Source organism: Phoxinus phoxinus (genome assembly GCF_949152265.1).
Source record: "Phoxinus phoxinus genome assembly, chromosome: 1".
NCBI lineage: Eukaryota > Metazoa > Chordata > Actinopteri > Cypriniformes > Leuciscidae > Phoxinus > Phoxinus phoxinus.
Window position 1 is genome coordinate 9,534,596 of NC_136876.1, and position 21,044 is coordinate 9,555,639.

General features: G+C 41.1%; 1 protein-coding gene across 2 annotated transcripts; it reads left to right on the forward strand.

Moving 5' to 3' along the window:
- The first annotated feature begins 23 nt into the window (after positions 1–23).
- On the forward strand, positions 24–14,880 carry LOC307000825 (uncharacterized protein). Of its 2 annotated transcripts, none has more exons than XM_079616716.1 (3): positions 24–102; positions 2,482–2,727; positions 12,248–14,880. In XM_079616716.1, exons 2-3 carry the CDS (start codon positions 2,694–2,696, stop codon positions 13,393–13,395), a joined length of 1,182 nt encoding a protein of 393 aa, XP_079472842.1. In that variant the 5' UTR covers positions 24–102; positions 2,482–2,693; the 3' UTR covers positions 13,396–14,880. The 2 variants fall into 2 exon arrangements, with proteins under 2 accessions (XP_079472842.1, XP_079472841.1); XM_079616715.1 differs by lacking the exon at positions 24–102 and adding an exon at positions 561–2,356.
- The last annotated feature ends 6,164 nt before the right edge of the window (positions 14,881–21,044 follow it).

The window sequence follows — 21,044 nt, forward strand, 5'->3', positions numbered from 1 at the left end:
TGACCAATCAGAGCCCATCGTGTATTTCTGAGGGAGAGGCTTCTTCTTATAACCAGGAAATCATCAGACCGTTACGAGAAGGGACACTCGTGTAGAATAAAGGTAAATTTATGAAAAATATATTTATATTTTTTTTTAATGAAGCATGAACACATATTAGACTGCACCCCATAAACACAATCACACCTTCTAAAAAAGCTGATCAACCCTTTAACAGAGATGCAGAAAACGCTATATTTTCGAAGTCTTGAAGGCTTACAGTGCTATTTTGAACCAATAGTAGTCAAGTCAAGTCGAGTCATCTTCATTTATAAAGCGCTTTTAAAGTCAGCATGAAATCAAAATTGACCCTATTTACTTTGTTAGCGGGTATTACTAGTCATTTGGTGAACAATTAATCCGTGCAAGTTAATACACAGAAAAAATTTGTTTGCAGTGGTTATCTTTAATCAAAATCTGAAAAGTTACTTCCGGTCTGGAATGGTTCTTTTTCTGATGACATAACGTTAGGCTTGACGGCTTGGGTTGCTTAAACGCTTAATCACTCCCCTCAAACCGTTACTCTGCTATGGCGAGAGATGGAGAGGAGGAGCGCTGAAGTAAAACCCTCTGTTCAATATTCCCTTTCACTCAGAAATGCGTCACAACACTTGAGAAAAGTCCTTTGCAAATTCCGGTTCACGCAGACTTTAACAATGTAGGCTAGATTGTTTCAAAGCTGCTTTACAGAGATAAACGTATAATTTAAGGTAACAGATTGTTTTGGCTTTATAGCGGTTCTTGAATAATATTATTTTCCAGCTAAAGTTAGTTTTGATTGATTCACTTCCGTCGAAAGGATAATTTGTTATTAAATTAGGGGCCGCTAAGACGACACCGTTCTCTCTACACAGACTTTAAACGCAAACCTGTGAGAAACGCTGATGGCGCTCACGTGCGCATCAGGAATTAATTCTATAGTTATGTGCGTTTGAATATATTTGTGCATGTTTGTAATTCTCTACAAGCCAAGCCTAAACAAACTACTTGTCCTGCCTATAAATTTGATACAGAATTTAATTGTATCACTACGGGGGAGATACGTGAATTTTCCACAATGCTTTAAATCTGTACAAAGGGATCCTTCATAGGGAGAGGCTAGTTTTAATAGGATCAAAAAGCAGTTGAAGGAGAATGAGCATTTAGTTATCTGACTCCAATTTAAATCTGACCCATTTAAAGTTATTATTGTTTTTTAACCTCAAGGTAATTTAAGGCTTTCTTGGATCTGAGAGTAAAACATAGAATTTAACCAGAATTAAGCAAGTTAAAATCACTTTAGCTTTTAACATTATCAGTAATAAGGGGGAATATTCTCAATGCCTTTAGTTTAAAGCAGGCAAAGTTGTTTATTACGTCATGTTTAAATAAACAAACAGCACAATGGAACAACATAGGCTACTATATAGAAAAACTGACTTTTCTTCTTATACCCTGAGCAAGGCGTTGTTAAAGTGGAATACCAACACCAAAACCAACTGGCAGGGAACCAGAAGACCACAAACCTGAAGGCAGTATCTAGATTGTACATTAGGATACTTTAATATCTCTATTAAGTTCAGCGCAATTCTGTTCAGTTTCTAAGCTGTCAGATGAGACAAAACCTGTTGGAACACACTAGATCTGTAGTATGTAGTGTGAATATTTGTGTGTGTCCTGTGTGGCAGAGATGTGTGTTAGAGGTGTAAGAGACACATCAGTCCTCAATCTACATAATGACGATTCCCTGCACACATTAGCATACTGTGATGATGAAGGCCATTGTCCCACGCTTAATTTACATGTATACTTTTAAACTGATAACTGTTGTACTAGGGCAGTAAATACTTCCACCCATTTCACGACAATAGTTGTTTTCACCTCATTTATTATGCTGATGTCTTCAGGCCTCCTGTAAATTGACAGTTAAAGCTCTTTTCACTCGTCTAAGACATAATATAAACATTAGGGCTACTTAAAGACTCTACAGCTAGTGTACTTGAATTTTATTTATCTGCAACATTATGTTGTATAATTACAGTTTTGCACAATATATGTTCTCAAAACTACATACACCGTTTCTTTCTTTAAAAAAAAAAATACATTTAGCAGTTGTTTGGCTTTCCTTAGGGTCTGTGTAACCTGTTCTGAAATGGTTTTATTATAATTTATAGCCTATATCGTGATATATATCGTTATCGCAAGAGGCTGCAGTGTATATCGCAATATGGATTTTAGGCCATATCGCCAATCCCTAGTTCAGAATCGATCCAGAATAGTTGGAGAGAGAATCGCGATGCATCCGAGTATTTTGATGAAGAAGCAGGATAATGTTCAGGTTAGTAATAAAAGTAGTTGTGAATTAGCATCAGTTACTTTAAAATATACAGACAAACATACATAAAGCTTAGATGTGATATTTAGTTCAAAAACAAACTCACTAACTGATTTTTTTTTTTTCAGATCACCTCCTCCCACTACAATTCATCATCAGTGAAGCTCCTCCCACAACAATCACATCATCAGTGAAGCTCCTCCCACATAAATTCTCCAATAAATTCTGTAAATTCCCATCAGCTGCAAGTGAAGACGAGCATCAGGAAGAGCTGAAATCTGCAGAGACTGAGTTTATTAAAGAGGACAGTGAGAACACGAGTGATCCAGAACCCTGCAGAATGAAACACACTGAAGATCCTGAAGAACAAAGAGGTTGGTGTTTATTCTTCATTCATTCATGATGCTGAACAACATTCATGTTAGAAACATTCAAGCACTTCTTCACATTTGGATAAAAAGTTGAACTATGATATGGTACAAAATGTTCTTGTTTGTTTACAACAAATGGTCAGTAAAGGTCATAAATATTATTTCAGCTCTTTTTTTTGTTACATTTATATCGGGTTCAACAATTTTTTGCAATAATGTTGCCAATATTTTAGAAAATGTTCAATATAGTTATTATTATAATTATTTTAGCAATAAACAGTTAACGCCAAACTGTATCAAGTGTATGAACATTCCAGAATGGCTGACATGGTTGTAAACGGTCAGATGACCCAGTCATTTGTGATTGGTATACTCTCATATTGTATCTGTTGTGGCAAAAATTCATCAAACAAACATCACTGCGTAAGGGAGACTCAGAGTCAAATTATAAAATAGAAGTATATTCTTGCAAGAATAGGAGCAGTCTAATACACAGTTGTTACCCTGTGCAGAAGAGTGACACCCCCCAGACAGACTGAACCACCTTTTATCTATAAGTTTCAAGGCCTTCTCCGCAGAGCCTTCCTCCCACAGTAGTTTTCCATCCAGTGGTTTTCCATAGACAAGGAAGCCATAACACTAGTTTAGATTCGTCACTAAGCCCCCCCTGCATCAAATGGCCTTCTGACATCTAGGGGTGTACTCACACTAGCCAGTTTGAACCGTGCCCGAGTGCGTTTGACCACCAAAGCGCGGTTCGTTTGACTAGTGTTAACTATAGTTAACTAGCTCGATTAGCCGGCCCTGGCCCGCTTGGAAGAGGTGGGCCAGAGCACGGTTCAGTTGGACTCGGGCGCGGTTCGCATGCAGTGTGAGCGCTAACCGTGCTGGAGCACGGAACAGGACGTCACGGTTTAACAGGGCGCGCTTGACAGGGCATAGCAGAGAGAGAGAGAGAGAGAGAGAGAGAGAGAGAGAGAGAGCCCCGGCCGCACGCGCGCACTCACCCGAGCGCTGTCTGCTCCCTCTCTCCCTCGCGCATATTAATCAAAATCAATTAATACGATGGTGTCGAGAGAAAAAAAACTCCAGTGATTAAATGTTTTCTGTGTTGACAAATCTTGTGCGATATCCTAAACTGCCGAATTCATTGCTGGATTTTTCTGTTTACATTTCATGGTGTGACACTTCTCTTCATTATGCACCATAATGACGTCACGTAAGCGTGCTCCGGCACGAATGCTAAAACCCTATGTGAGTGCAGGCCAGAGGGGGAGTGGGGAGGGGGGACAATCGTACTCGGGCCCGGTTCATGGCAACCGTGCCTAGTGTGAGTACACCCTAGGTCAGAGGTCCTTGTTCGTCTGTTCTCTGGAGTGCCTCTCCCTTCTGCCTCCCCAGGTACATAAACAGAATCTTCTCACACTAACAAGTGAGAGTCACACATGTGACATTCTTTGAATCATCTATATTTTACTAAAGATCAGTGAATATCATAAAATCGCCACCACATATCCAATGTGTGTAAATGTTAGCAGTGTTTACAGAGATAATACTTATTGTTTAACACGGAGTACAATGATGCTTTTATCAATTAAATTGTGTTATAATAATGATTATAGTCCACTGATTTGTAGTTTGTAGTAAAAGATTAAAAATATGATAAAGAATTTAATGTTATGTTAGCGAGCATAGCCCAGAGTTCATATTGTAAAAGCACAATCAGTCTTTGTTTGCGTTAGCCCGATGCATAAACATAACGTTAAAAAAAAAAAAAAATGCAGTTACGTTACTACGAGGTATTACTCTATTCTGTAAGACAACTCCGAAAACAACGACAAACACTTCACATATCTCAATACACTTGTAATTGAAGACCTAGAAGCTAAACGGTGCTTACACAACAAACAAAATAATTATTAAGCATGCTACATAAAACATAAAAGCAACAATTATTAATAACACTTACAGGTTGTGATACGGAGGAGGAAGCTGATGCAAATACACTTGGAACTGAACCTTCCTTCAATATCATCCGGCTCGCGAATCCAAGTTTGATTGCATTTAAGTTGGTAAAGCAATCGTCTTCAAAATGGCGCGAACAAAGCACAAGGCTCGGACTATACTTCTGTGGTATAGTTGTATATATGAATTGTAGCCACTTAGTCTTCAAATGCTCCTCCTTGGGCAGATGAAAAAGTTTGCTTTTGAGTCGCACTTCAGGACACAGCGTCTCGTCGCCATGATGTTTACAAGTTTTCCCTGGGCTTGGAGCGCAATAAGTGGGCGTATCATATTCAAATAACTTGACAAGTTGACGTCATCTAGTCAGAGAAAAAGCTTCGGTCTTCTAACGATTCATAAAAATGACTCAGAGTCGACTCTTACTTTTGAAAGACAATAACTTTATATACGGTGCACTTTCATATTTCAAACTTTGCAGGATGTTTTTGTTCACTTAGATCTATGTTACACACTACATGAAAGGTAAATTTCAAAATTCCATAATAGGTGCCCTTTAAGCAAACTCTGTCTGATTAATAGTTACTACTGGGGCTGTAACGAGTCACCAAACCCACGATTCGGTTCGTATCACGATTTTTTACCCACGATTTGGTTTGTATCACGATTTTTTTTTTTTTGGGATAAAAAAAAAAAATCCATGTTTTCGGTGCTGATGCAGTGGTGACGCGTTTATGTTGTAAGGGTGGCGCTGCCAATAAAGCACCTAAAAGCTGTCAAAGAACCTGTAAAAGTAATAATTATGAATATGTCAAATATAGCAAGGGGACATTTTAATTGTTTATTAATAAACTAGTGTTTTCTGTGTTGGCTGCAAAGATGAAGGTGACGATGCTGACTCGCAATATTCGCAGTAGTGAACGCGCCATTTGCGCCAGAGAAATGCACATTTCGGATTACATAGTTTTCTTTCGTTTTGAATTATTCTGTTTAAAAGTATGATTTCAAGCGTTCTGTAGATAATATATTTATTTCTCAGATCTGTGAGGCAAGTAGGCTATGCATAGTTTCTGTTCATTTATGAGAGCAGCGCCGGCGGCTCCGTGTCGTGATATCTAGTCTGCTTTACTTATTATTTATTAAATCCAGGCAATTGGTTGATGAAAAATTGATTAAAATTAAGATACAATTAATACAAAACGAAAATCACTTTAAAGAAAGGCTTTGTGTTTTTTGTTTGAAGTCTTTAAAGTTTTAAAGCAGTCCGAGAACTGTTACGTCCATAACATTGTTTTTTCCTCATAAATGCGAACACATAAAATAAAATGAATATTTTATGTTCTGTGGAGAGCATATAGCTTGGAGAGCTACATTAGTAGCCTAAGCTACAGGATAGTCTTTCAAAACATGACCTGCGTGAAAGAGAGAGAAAAATAATGCGTCATCGTAGGCCTACCCAGCACTTCTAAAAAAGCACTTCCGAATGCGTCTCTGTCCCCAGCACATTTCAAACCAAACTGACGCCCATGTCGACTACACGATTGCCATCCTTTATCTCCACCGGGTAGCCGAAATGTTGCCATACTGCTGACTTAAATTGACAGCACAGAGGGAGGTTCTCAGCGCTGAACTCTGGCGCTGTGGCAGACGGCTGCCTCTCCAGTAGCTCTACAGTTTTTAGCTCTTTTTATTCTCTTAAAATCTCTTTTCTTTTCCCCTATCTTCTTCGCGCGAATATAGTATGTTTCATATATCCCATGGATATTTCCAATCTTAAAATGCAACCAGGAGTTAGCTTTCTCACTCATTCAAGGGAGGAATTGCTGGCTCTGCGCATTAAGGGACGAGCCGGGATACGGCACTCTATTCCGGCGGAGCTGAGGAGGAGACCCAGGGGCTGCAAGGCCGGGGCTAAGCTAAAGGCCGAGTTAGCAGGGAAACGGAGGCGCTACAAGCCATCGATTCCCTCCGTAATCATGGGGAACGTGAATTCACTGCCGAATAAGATCGACGAGCTGTCCGCGCTGAACAACCAGCAGATTTACCGTGAGATCAGCTTGTTTATCTTCACGGAGACATGGTTAAACCACCTTGTACCAGATGCTAACGTGGACCTGCTTGGATTCACTGCCGCGAGAGCCGATAGAGACACACAGGCAAGTGGAAAAAGCAAAGGTGGAGGACTCATTATGTATGTCAACAATCGCTGGTGTAACCCAGGACATGTCTCCGGAAAGACAGCCTCATGTTGCCGGGACCTCGAGCTGTTAGCCGTTAGCCTGCGGCCATACTATCTGCCGAGGGAGTTCAGTCATGTGATCACGCTCTGTGTTTACATCCCTCCGAGAGCGGACGCAGACGCTGCATGTGAGAAGATCCACTCCGTCACAGCAGCGCTGCAGACACAGCACCCTGAGGCCTTTATGATCATCTCGGGGGATTTTAATCATGTAACTCTAGACTCTACTTTGGCCGTTTTTCACCAGGTTGTAGATTGTCCTACAAGAAACAACAGGACAATCGATCTCCTGTATGCTAATGTGAGGGATGCATACAGAGCGACTCCCCTCCCCCCACTGGGGAAATCTGATCACAACCTGGTTCACCTACAGCCACGGTACACTCCTCTGGTCCAAAAACAACCGGTGACAATTCGCACCAGCAGGAGGTGGTCCCCTGAGATGGAAAGTGCCCTGAGAGACTGCTATAACACCACAGTCTGGGATGTGCTGATTGACCCGCATGGTGAGTACATAGAGGGGATGACACATTGTCTGACGGACTACCTGAACTTCTGTGCAGACATGGTCTCCCCCATCAAGACTGTCCGCTTTTACCCTAAATAACAAGCCATGGGTAACACGGGAGGTCAAGGCTGTCCTCAACAGGAAGAAGGCTGCCTTCAGGAGTATGGATAGGGAGGCCATGAAGGCAGCACAGCGGGAGGTGAAACACTGTGTGAGGGAAGCTAAGGACAACTACAGGAGAAAGGTGGAGGAGAAGCTGAGGGAGAACAACATGAGGGAAGTCTGGGATGGCGTGAGGACCATCACAGGTCATAACACAAAGAACTACAGGTGGAGCAAGTGAGATGGCCAATGAGCTGAATGGCTTTTTCAATAGGTTTAACCAGCCCTTGCCCTTGTCCCCCTCACCCACACTCCCATCCCCACTGCAGCAATGTCTACTTCCCCCCACACACCTCCCCCCTGACAACACCATACCCCAGTCTACACACTCCCCCTCTGACTTCGCAATATCCCATTCTACACACTTTTCCCTCAACACCACATTAGCCCCCTCCTCCTCAATACAATCCCCGCCCCACATCACTACAGACCAGGTCAGAATACAGCTGAGGAGGCTCCGGCCTGGGAAGGCAGCGGGCCCGGATAAAGTGTGTCCGAGACTGCTGAAGACCTGCGCTGCAGAACTGGCAGAGCCGCTCCAACGGATCTTCAACCTTAGCCTTCGGCTAGGGAGAGTGTCCACCCTCTGGAAGACATCCTGCATCGTTCCAGTTCCCAAGAAAAAAAGGCCCAGCGAGCTGAATGACTTTCGACCAGTGGCACTCACTTCACATCTGATGAAGACGCTGGAGCGGCTCCTCCTCAGCCTCCTCAGACCCCAGGTACAGCACGCCGAGGACCGCCTGCAGTTTGCGTACCAGCCAGATGTTGGTGTGGAGGATGCCATCCTCTACATGCTGCATCGGGTCCACTCCCATCTGGATAGGGTGAACGGCACAGTGAGGATACTTTTTTTGGACTTCTCCAGTGCCTTTAATACCATCCGGCCCCCTATACTCCAGGACAAACTGATTAGGATGGGAGTGGACCCCGTTCTGGTAGACTGGATCAGAGACTACCTCACGGACAGGCCACAGTATGTCAGGATGAAGGACATCATGTCTGACACTGTGGTCAGCAGCACTGGAGCCCCTCAGGGCACAGTGCTGGCCCCTATTCTCTTCAACCTGTACACCTCGGACTTCTGTTACAACTCGGAGCTGTGTCATATACAGAAGTACACGGATGACACAGCCATCGTTGGGTGTATTACGGGTGATAGGGAGGAGGAGTATCGGAGTCTGGTGGGGGACTTTGCTCTCTGGTGTCGCACTAACTGCTTACAGCTCAATACCTCTAAGACAAAGGAGCTGGTCGTTAACTTTGGGAGAACCAGATCAAGTCCGCGACCGGTATTGCTGGAGGAAATGGAGGTGGAGGCAGTCAAATCATACAAATACCTCGGAGTGTGGCTGGATAACAAACTGGACTGGACAATACACACAAGCCACCTGTACAGGAAGACACAGAGCAGGCTGTACTTCCTGAGGAGACTGCACTCTTTTAACATCTGAAGCAAACTGCTGTGCATGTTTTACCAGTCTGTGGTCACCAGTGTCCTCGTCTACACTGTGGTGTGCTGGGGGGGGCAGCATATCCAAGAAGGACACACACAGGCTGGATAAACTGATCAGGCGGGCCGGTTCTGTGATTGGTATGAAGCTGGACACACTGGTGATGGTGGCAGAAAGGAAGACACTGGACAAACTGTTGGACATTATTGACAATGCCCGCCACCCTCTGCACACCATCATCAGCACTCAGAGGAGCCGATTCAGTGGAAGGCTGCTCCTTCCCAAGTGCCGGACTAACAGACTCAAGGACTCCTTTGTCCCTCATGCAATCAGACTCTATAACTCCTCACTTGGGGGGAGGAGGAAATAGGGCAGAGAGGACAATACATATACATATGCATACACACACACACATATATATACACACCTGGACTTTACATTATACCTGGTCACTATAACACTGGACTCAACACTGACACTTTTTAAAATAATTTATTTATTTATGGTTATGAAATGTTATATGTATGTAAATGTTATTTTGCTTTTTTACTTATCTTTCTTTTCTTCTCTACTATTTTCTTTCCTCATTGCAAAAACTGCAGCTGGAATTTATAATTTCCTTGCGGGAGTCATCCCAAAGGATTAATAAAGAGAAGTCTAAGTCTAAATGAGGAGGTAGGGTCCGCAATCTCTGGGTTAGTTGCCATGTTTCCTCGCGTTCTTCAACTAGCTCAACTTTTGCAGACAGGCATCACATGATTTGAAAGGTAGTCACGGGGCGTGTCGCGATTCTCCCTTATCACACCGCGACACAGGATCGTGGATCTGAGTGTCACGATTTCGGTTTCATATCGCGTATCGTTACAGCCCTAGTTGCTACGGTAATAAAGTTGTAGGCCTATTTCTCATAAATTATAGAAGTTATTCATATTTTTTGAGATACATCTTCTTATAATAACCTTGGTAACCGGTCAACACTGTAAAGTTTGTGTAAAAAAATATTTTCTTGTCCTCCCATCATGCTGTAGAAAGAGCCCAGATTATGTCACTTCCTGGGTGTCAATGGGAATAGGAGCGGGCTTCACTCAGTGATTAAAATAAACTTTAAGAGTGCTGGCCTGAATAATTGGAATATTTAGAACAGGAGAGAGGCCGCACTATGCATAAATTATCTTTTTATTTGCACAAACGCGTTTTGGCGCGTGCCTTCTTGAAGCGCGTTTGTGCAAATAAAAAGATAATTTATGCACTTCCTGGGTGTCACAATTTAAAGAAATGCTCTGTTTTTGAATGGAGGAGGAAAATCATGTAGGAAGAAACAGGGATGAGAGAAACATGTAGGACACAGATAATATTCTAATAAAAAATAAATAAATAAATGATAAATTAGAACAAGTTAAAGCCAGCCAAGTTAGTGCGATTGTCTGACGGCAACATAATGACATCATATAATAAAAAAGACACCTGACGAAAAGCATGAATAAATTTCTGGATCTTTATAAGGAAACATCCAAGCAACCAAAGCAATAGAAACGTTATAACTTAACTTTTAACCCATCTTAGAAATCAATAAATGATTAAGTTTGTGTATAGGCTTTACATTTTTATTTCAAATTTGTAATGAGCAATTCATTTAATTGTATTTTTGAAGCAGATTTGTTATGTGACAGTATTCATTTAAGTTTCTTAAGCTAACTGCATCTCCTGCGCAGCCTCAAGCCATTCCCATAATATTTGTCACCGCTTAAATTTATGCACGGTAAGTAGCAGAGGAGGAAAGTTATCATCATTTACTTGGGACAAAAAGATTCGAAAAGTTGGATTTTTGTCGTAAATAGAAAAAACTTTCATGAAATAAAGAGGTTGAAACGCCATGGCCTGTTCATTTTGGTGTTGAAAATGACTGTAAACCATTCTAGAGAACAGTGTTGCTTTCGTCAACGAAAATTATGACTAAATATCGTCATCAACAAACCTTTATCACGTGACGAAAACGAGACGAGACGTAAATGCTGGTCATGTGACGATGACTATAACTAAATGTATAATGCAATATTGTTGACGAATAAAAACGAGACTAAAAGTGGTTTACAAAATAAAAACTATGCTAAAATGTCTCCTCATTTTCATTGACCAAAACGAGACAAATGTTAGTCTCCTTGCACTGGGATTCGAGCAGCTGCAGCTTGCTTAAGGTAATGGCAAAAAAAAACTTTTAGAACAGCGGCGAAAATGTAATAGTAGGCTATATAACCTTTAATATATCCTTTTATTGAAACGGGTGCTTTGCTGTGCAGAGACACTTCGAAACATTTCAACCGCTGGTAATAGGCTACTTTCACTTTTGCCGCAGAGACAATTATGTCCTATAACGTGTCGCAGCTCAGTTTACGATACATACTGTTGAATGTTATTAATAACAAAACATGAATGAATGAGAAAGAAAATAGCAGGATGTGCTTTTTATATTGAAAATAAATATTAAAAGCCCGATAAGTCGCGAAAGAGAACTGAATTCTACTGATAGGATAGGAAGCTGCCTGCGCGCGCTTCAAGCGCAACACGCACAGTAGCCTGTCTTCGGTTGCGCGCCTAAACGGCCAAATAAACACAGAAATATATTTTAAAAAATGCCAAGTCGAGTATTAAATGGGTTAAATTGAACTGCATTGCATTACTAAAAAGAGACTAAAATACTATTTTCATTGACTAAAATTAGACTAAATGTCATTAGTTTTCGTCGACTAAAACTAGACTAAAATGCTCAGACTTTTCGTCGACTAAAAATAGACTAGACTAAAAAGAGTATGAATGTGACAAAAACTAATAAAAACTAAAATGACAGCTTGACACAAAGACTAGACTAAAACTAAAATTAAAACAGGCCGCCAAAAACAACTATACTAGAGAAGTACGTACAAGCCACTATTGACACTGCAATGGTTGTTATGTTTTTAAAATATTTTTACAAACATAAATTCAAGGTATAACCAGGGCCAGCACAAGCTCAACTGCCGCTCCAGGCAAAACATTGTTGAAGATTAAAATTGTATTGTTTTGTGTTATTTTCAGTATTATTATTTGTGTAATGTATTTTGTGAAGTCAGGGTGTGTCTGTCCTTTCACTTTATATTTCTCTCTTTGAATTATTATGTACTAAAAATTAAACTTATTTTTTTTCTTCACATTTCATGTCAGACCCGATGGAAGAGAGTGAGGAGAGTGAAGAACTGAGTGAAGTGGAGGAGGAACATTATGTCAAACCTGGAGAAAAACCTTTGAGTCGCTCAAAGACTAAAAATAAATGTTTAAAGAAAAGAAGAGCCAAGCAATCTTTCACCTGCACTCAGTGTGGAAAGAGTTTCACAAAGAAAAGTCATCTTGAGCGTCACATGAAGATCCACACCGGAGAGAAACCGCATGAATGTGATCAGTGCGGGAAGAGCATCACACACAAAAAAAATCTTAAGGAACACATGAAGATCCACACCGGAGAGAAGCCGCATGAATGTGATCAGTGCGGGAAGAGCTTCACACACAAAAAAAATCTTAAGGAACACATGAAGATCCACACCGGAGAGAAGCCGTACGCATGCCATCAGTGTGGAAAGACTTTAAAGGCCAAACGTAATCTTGATGATCACATGAAGATCCACACCGGAGAGAAGCCGCTCTCATGTGATCAGTGTGGAAAAACATTTATTAGTGCATCAAACCTGAAGGCACACCTGACAGTTCATATGAAGGAGAAGCCACATTCATGTTCTGTGTGTGGAAAGAGTTTTTCACGGCTGACATATTTACATAAACATCAGAAAACTCACACTGGTGTGAGAGAGTACATGTGCTTTGAGTGTGAGAAGACTTTTACTACAGCGTATATTTTAAAACTGCACCAGAGTATTCACACTGGAGAAAAACCTTACAAGTGTTCACACTGTGACAAGAGATTCAGTGATTCATCATCTCTGAAAACACATGAGAGGATCCACACTGAAGAAAAACCTTACAAGTGTTCACATTGTGACAAGAGATTCAGTGATTCATCATCTCTGAAAAAACATGAGAGGATCCACACTGGAGAAAAACCTTACAAGTGTTCACACTGTGACAAGAGGTTCAGTCAGTTATCACATCTGAAAACACATGAGAGGATCCACACTGGAGAAAAACCTTACAAGTGTTCACACTGTGACAAAAGATTCAGTCGATCATCATCTCTGAAAACACATGAGATGATCCACACTGGAGAAAAACCTTACAAGTGTTCACACTGTGACAAGAGATTCAGTGATTCATCATCTCTGAAAAAACATGAGAGGATCCACACTGGAGAAAAACCTTAAGAGTGTTCACACTGTGACAAGAGATTCAGTGATTCATCATCTCTGAAAAAACATGAGAGGATCCACACTGGAGAAAAACCTTAAGAGTGTTCACACTGTGACAAGAGATTCAATCAGTCATCAGATCTAAAAACACATGAGAGGATCCACACTGAAGAAAAACCTTACAAGTGTTCACACTGTGACAAGAGATTCAGTGATTCATCATCTCTGAAAACACATGAGAGGATCCACACTGAAGAAAAAACTTACAAGTGTTCACACTGTGACAAGAGATTCAGTGTGTCATCATCTCTGAAATCACATGAGATGATCCACACTGGAGAAAAACCTTACAAGTGTTCACACTGTGACAAGAGATTCAGTGATTCATCATCTCTGAAAAAACATGAGAGGATCCACACTGGAGAAAAACCTTAAGAGTGTTCACACTGTGACAAGAGATTCAATCAGTCATCAGATCTAAAAACACATGAGAGGATCCACACTGAAGAAAAACCTTACAAGTGTTCACACTGTGACAAGAGATTCAGTGATTCATCATCTCTGAAAACACATGAGAGGATCCACACTGAAGAAAAAACTTACAAGTGTTCACACTGTGACAAGAGATTCAGTGTGTCATCATCTCTGAAATCACATGAGAGGATCCACACTGAAGAAAAAAACTTACAAGTGTTCACACTGTGACAAGAGATTCAGTGTGTCATCATCTCTGAAAACACATGAGAGGATCCACAGCAGAGAGAAGCTGCACACGTGTGATCAGTGTGGAAAGAGTTTCTCTATTAAAAGTCACCTGAAGATACACATGAAGATCCATGCAGTGGAGAAAACACATCACCACAGTCTGAGATTACAGTAAGTAGTTCATCTTTATGTGCTGAGAAACATAGGCTGTGTCCCAATTCAGTGGCTGCATCCTCCGAAGGCCGCATTTGAAGGCCGATTGCGTCACAGCGGCACGACGAAGGCTGTCCCAATTCAAAGGATCCTTCTAATGCGGCCTACCGTCAGTGTTGCCAAGTCCGAGGTTTCCCGTGGAATTGGGCTACTTTTAAGTTGTTGCCACAGTAAAAAACAAAATCCACGGGTTGATTTCCACCCTTGTAAGTATGAATTCGGCACTCCAACCTCCAAAACATCCCTCAGACCGCACAAATCAAGTGGAGAATTTGGACAATGGATTTTTTGAGCTACTTTTGTTGCACAAACCTGGCAACAGGGAGAGGATGAACAGATTGTTTTCTCTTCTTGCCAGATTAAATAAACTTTTGCTTATGTGAATTAAAATTAGTAAATGTAACACTATTCGTATACACTATTTTTATGCGAGTTATAGTTTGTAAATGAAACTAAATAATTTCTGTGAATTGTTTATTTTTGTATTGCAAGTTATGACTTGTAAATCTAATAAAGAAATGATTCTGTAATTTTCTTGTCAATGAATTTGTACATTTGATACAAAATAAATTGTTCTATACATTTTTACTTACAGTACTTTTTTACAACTATTTACAAGATGAGAAAAACTAAATAAGAGTTTAAATTAACAGTATGTTAAAACAGATTGAAAAAAATAAAATCTGTAGACTTCTATTGAGCTGAGCTGGAGATCCGGGATGGGCTGCACAATAGAGACGCTGGTAAAGCCTCTGTCGGTGGGACATCATCTGGGATCAGTGCATATTTACACTGTCCACTAGCAGGTTTGCAGGGCTGACTCAGTCGACGGCTGCCAGTCACTGAGATGTTCTCATAAAGAGGAGGAATAAAATGAATGAAGTCATAATCAAAAATCAAACCTATCCAGGACCGATCCCTGATCTATACGACATATTTTTAGTGTTTCTATTATATACTGTTCATATTTTTTCAAACAATATGTAAAATCATAATCTAATATCCATGTGTAAAATACATTTTGTTTTCAGATTGTAATGTTGCAATGTTAGAATGTAATGTGATTTGACCAAACAATCACACATGTAACCCGCCTCTCCAACCGCGTCTTCTGCGGCGCTTACTGCCTGGTAGCAGACAGACAGGGCATCTCAGGAAAGGAGGAATTGATGTCAACAGTGGTGGTTTAAAGGACTGGGCATTTAGGAGGTGATTAGCTATAAAACGAAATTCCAGCAGCGTAGTGCGATCATAAACGATAATTGGCGGGACGGTAGCAAAAACAAATATGAAAAAACAGATGAGCAAGTGACATGCCAAACATAGCGGCGCCATCCTCCCTCTGACCACTCTCTCATACGGTTTGACATCTGTGCTGTTCCTCCTGCATCCACGTCCACTGCCCCCCATCGGTGTCGCATCATTACCTTATCTACAGTTGATGACTTTGTTGATGCCTTCTCTGTTTCTGATCTCGCCTCTACTGCTGAGTTGGCACCGCCCCTATGTCCTGACCTTCTCCTCTCTTTCTTCCACACCATCTGCTCCCAGATTATGGACTCTGTTGCGCCCTATAAGGTAAAGTCGACCAAAGGACCATTGGACCCCTGGCTCAATGATACAACTTGAGCCCTCAGGCGTAAGTGTAGACAGGCTGAGCGAAAATGGAAGAAGGATAGACTGCAGGTGTCACTGGAGATGTTTAGAGACAGTCTTGCCACCTATCAGAGAGCAGTGAAGGAAGCTAAAGGACAGTATCTATCCAATTTCATCAATACCAACAGCCACCGCCAGGGGCGGACTGGCCATCTGTGTGATCTGGAGAATCACAGAACGGCCGGTACTCCAGGACGGCCGGCGGGCCGGCCCACCACCCGCCACGCACGCAGTCATCACCTGTTTTTTCCGTTAACGCGCCCGCGGGTAAAAAACGGAAAGAAAAGGGCGGGGCTGAGAAGGCGAGATAAAAAATGTTTTGCGGCATTTAGATGCTGAAGCCGCTAAATGTCGCAAACTTACTGAAATATTTAGCAGCACAGCCAGCAGCAGCACCTCACAGTTAAATATTAGCAACAGTGAAGAAGTGAGCCAGACAGCTGTGCAGCAACATGCCACCAGTGATGATGAGGGACAGAAAGATGAGCTGTTCCACAGGTAGATCCAGGGCAAGTAAGTATGGAACATGAGAGGAGAAAGAAAGTTACTTGCTAGGGATGATGTTAGGAAGTGATATTCAGGTTGCTACATTTTTAATGATTACAGTAGGCTAGTTAAAACAGCTAAACTTCAACATTTTAGCTGAAAAATGACACATGCAGTAGCTAATATTAAGAAATATGCTTTTACATTTACATTCATTCATTTAGCTGACGCTTTTATCCAAAGCGACTTACAATTGCTATATATCAGAGGTCGCACGCCTCTGGAGCAACTAGGGGTTAAGTGTCTTGCTCAGGGACACATTGGTGTCTCAAAGTGGATTCGAACCCGGGTCTCTCACACCAAAGGCAAGTGTCTTATCCATTGCGCCATCACCACCCACTTTTTACTTTTAAAAATGTTGGTAACGTTACAGTTACTGCTTACAAACTTTGAAGATTTTGAATACAGAAGTTACATTTGTAATGGTGTATTTTCATTTAGATGTGGTATTATTATGTGTGCAGTAAGATTAATTACTGCTTAAACTAATTAAGATTATTAAGTTAATAAATTAATTTTAAGACAGCATGGAATAGATTATATAATATGCTGTTATAACAGCATATTATATAATCTATTCCATGCTATCTTGGAATAAAACCTGTTTTTTTTATGTTTTTTTTTTTATCCATTCCATCATTTGTTTATTCAGGTTGAGTTTAGACCAAGAGCAGAGAAAGACACCCAATCCAGCTCAACTTTAAATTACTTTAAGCACCCCAAGTCAGACAGTCACAGCCTAGAGGTTTTTTTACACAGGACTGCAGTGTGTTGAGAGACCTCCATTTAGGTTAAATGTAGTATTCAAGTTAATCTAGAATAATATGCTTTTAACACAACATCACAGTGCTATTGCTATAATTTGGATGGTATAGTATCATGAGCCACAATTAAAGTCTTGTGACACTCATGCCAGGCGTTATTGTTGTTGTTGACGAGTTTCCACGCGCCGATTGCTTTGGGCCGGGCCTAGTCAAAGTCCAGGGCCGTTTTTTAGTCCCAGTCCGTCCCTGGCCACCGCCCTGGAATCCTGTTTAGCACTATTAATTCTGTCATAAATCCTGTGTCTGTTGCTTTGAATGATGTATCTGAAAATACATGCAATGCATTCAAACAATACTTTTTGGACAAGGTTCTGTCTGTTAGGCAAACCATTACACAAGCCCCTGCTGTTGCCATGTCCTCCCGACACGCCATTGTTAGACCGCTGCTCAAGAAACCCAACCTTGATCCCTCCATACTGTCCAACTTCCGCCCAATATCTCACCTGTCACTTCTGTCTTAGTTGATGGAGAAGCTTGTTTTGTCCCAGCTTCAGTCTCACCTCCAACTTCACGTCATTGGTGATAAATTTCAGTCCGGTTTCAGGTCTAGACATAGCACCGAATCAGCGCTACTGAGGGTCAATAATGACATTCTTGGAGCCCTGGACAGTAAAAGCATTTGAATGAAGGAAAGACTGAGTACATCCTGTTCAGCCCGGACTCACCTAACAGCTCCCTCAGTTTTGGTCCTCTAACACCTCAGTTTGCACCCACTGTGCGTAACCTGGGTGTTTTTTTTTTGACAAAAGTGGCAAAATTTGGCAATATGACAAACAGATTAGTTCAGTTGTGAGGGTGAGCTTTTACCTGTTAAGGCTCCTCAGTAAGGTAAAACCATTCTTGTCAAGAGCTGACCTTGAAAAAGCCATTCATGCCTTCATCAGCTCGAGGATAGACTACTGCAATGCCCTCTACACTGGACTTAATCAATAACTACTCAATCGGCTTCAACTGGTACAAAACACGGCAGCACGTCTTCTCTTCTACACCTCCAAACGCTCACACATCACCCCAGTCCTCCGTTCGCTCCACTGGCTTCCGGTGCGGTTTAGGGTTGAGTACAAGATCCTGCTGTTTGTGTTCACAGCCATCAATGGTCTGGCCCCGGCCTACCTCGCCGAATTAGTAACGATCCATCAACCAGCCAGAACTTAGCGCTCCTCTGAACACACCTCTCTGGTCATTCCCAAGTTCAAATATAAAAAGTTTGGAGGCAGGTAATTTGCCGTCCAGGGCCTAAAGCTGTGGAACGCACTTCAAGCTCACTTACGAAGCATCACCGTGTTGAGTGTTTTTAAATCACAGCTGAAAACACATCTATTCAGACAAGCTTTTAATACGTTGCCTCCGACTCGACTGCTATTTTTACATACATTTATGTTTTTATATATTGTTGAATTTTAATGTTTTACTGGAAAGCGCCTTGTGCACCTTTTGGCTGTTGTAAGGCGCTCTACAAATAAAATTTGATTGATTGATCACACAAACTAATACAAAATCGCTCAGGTCTGAATGAACTCAACATATTCTCCTCATGCTCGCTGCTGCTGCACTAAATGTTTATTTCAGTGAGAAGACGCCAGAAAAGACACACAAGTATCGCTGTGTCCGATGAAAACAATACAGAAATGAGCCTGTTGCTTAATCAAACTGTATAAATTGTGTTTGATGGTTGTGTAAATATGAGAAATACCGTGAACTGCTCTCCTCACCTCAGAAGACTCGACGCTGAAACTCAATGATGGTCCTTGTAGGCTACCGCTCATTTACAAAATGATTGCCCAGTGCGGGATGACTGCGCCCTTCAACCAGATGGAACTGGAGAAATATTCTAAATGTTCTGATCCAATCTGACAGTTCTGATCTGTAATGCTGCGTGAATCATAATCATACAGAGTTCGCTCATTGGCCAGAGGAGAACTGGCCCCCGACTGAGCCTGGGTTCTCCCAAGGCTTTTTTCTCCATTCTGTCACTGATGGAGTTTTGGTTCCTTGCCACTGTTGCCTTGGCTTTTGGCTTGCTTAGTTGGGAACATTTAATATTCAATAATATTACTGATCTGCCTTACTTAAAGTGGAGATGACGCAATTTTCTTCTAGAAACATACTTTGTTGTATTTTTTTCCATGTTATCAATGTGAAGCTGCTTTGATAAAATCTGTATTGTAAAAAGTGCTATATAAATTTAGGTGACTTGACTTGCTCTTGGTAGCCCCTCTCTGGAAGAACCAGCTATGGTTCTCCGGGTTGACTCAGCTGCTAGACACAGCGCCATGGCCGATTCCGCTGTCGAAAGACCTTCTCTCGCAGGCGATCGGAAAGCTCTGGCATCCCCATCCCGACTTGTGGGCCCTCCATCTATGTTCCCTCAACGGGTACCCAGGGACCTTGCCAGAAGGAGTGCTGAAAACATATACTCAAAGTTAGGGCTGGGCGATATGGAGCAAAAAATATATCTCGATATATTTTGTTATATCTCGATATACGATATATATCTCGATATCTTTAGAGGAAAAATAACCCCCCAAAAACTACTGCAAAAACAAATATGCCAAATAAAAGCCTTTTTTTTATTGAAGTGCAAAGAGGTAGGCAGTTCATGTAGGAACAATGTGCTTCTGTGACATTTAAAAAAAAAATCCATATACAAAAATAATAATTTAACTGTAAAATAAAGGAAGAAATAATACATATTGCCTTTTCATTCAAAAATAAAACGATTCAACTCAAGGTAGGCAGTGTAGGGTTTCCCGCAGTTTGTCAGAAATGTTTTTTTTTCTTTTTTTTTCTGTACCTCCATGAAATACCTTCAAGTTAGCCTACGTGTTGCCACCATACACATCAGCATACATGCTCCTGATACAATTTTTTTAATAAACAAAATAATAAATTTGTTATTAAAGCATTAACATTCACAAACCACTGTTAATTTAACATATAAGCAAGCAGGCTGCGTGCATGGTTTGCCATGACTGAATGCGAGCAAAGTGTAATAATTCCTAAAAAGCTGACATCGCGATCTCATACATCTCTGTTATTATCATTGATGACTGCACAATGAATCTTTCATAATGTCTACACTTTGTTTGTTATAATCAGAGGATTTGCCAGCATGCAGAATTCAGCACTGAACAGAAAGTCAGTTTTGAGCAGTGAGGAGTTTCTATCTTAAATGCTTCTGATTGGCCATTGCGTTCCAGAAATCAACACATTTGCAAACATGTTACAAATAGAAACTGGCCTGTAAATCGTGTCTATTTTGTTTTAGTTGTTCTTGTTGCTTTTCTGCAACAGATGAATCACAATTTATTAGTTTTTATGTTTTATTCATAGATATTTCTATTTAATCGTTTTATTCTCCCACAGCCCGCACACACAGAGTGAGTGCATTACGGCCCGCGCTCGCACTCTGTCATCAAATCTAGTCCCGCGCCGCACGTCTCTAGATCGAGAGCCGAGTATAGCGGCGGGAAATATCGGGCTCGGGCAGAGAATCTAAGCTCTAAACAGGACAGAGTAACACGGCGGATATGGCTCATATACATTGTTTTGACGATGTAGTTAGGGGGCAAGCATGTGTTGCTTAGGCGGCCGCCTTTAGCACAGCACAGAGAAGGCAAATAAGCAAAATGGTGAAACTGAATTAAATATAAACAATATATCGATATATACGATATGTCAAAATCCATATCGTGTTTAAAAAATATCTCGATATATTTT

What these genes read in the sequence shown, in the direction of transcription:
- LOC307000825 (XM_079616716.1), top strand. Translation starts at nt 2,694, where the DNA reads ATGAAACACACTGAAGATCCTGAAGAACAAAGAG. An exon ending in AGATCCTGAAGAACAAAGAG is followed by an intron (nt 2,728 to 12,247) that starts GTTGGTGTTTAT and finishes ATTTCATGTCAG; the next exon opens with ACCCGATGGAAGAGAGTGAG.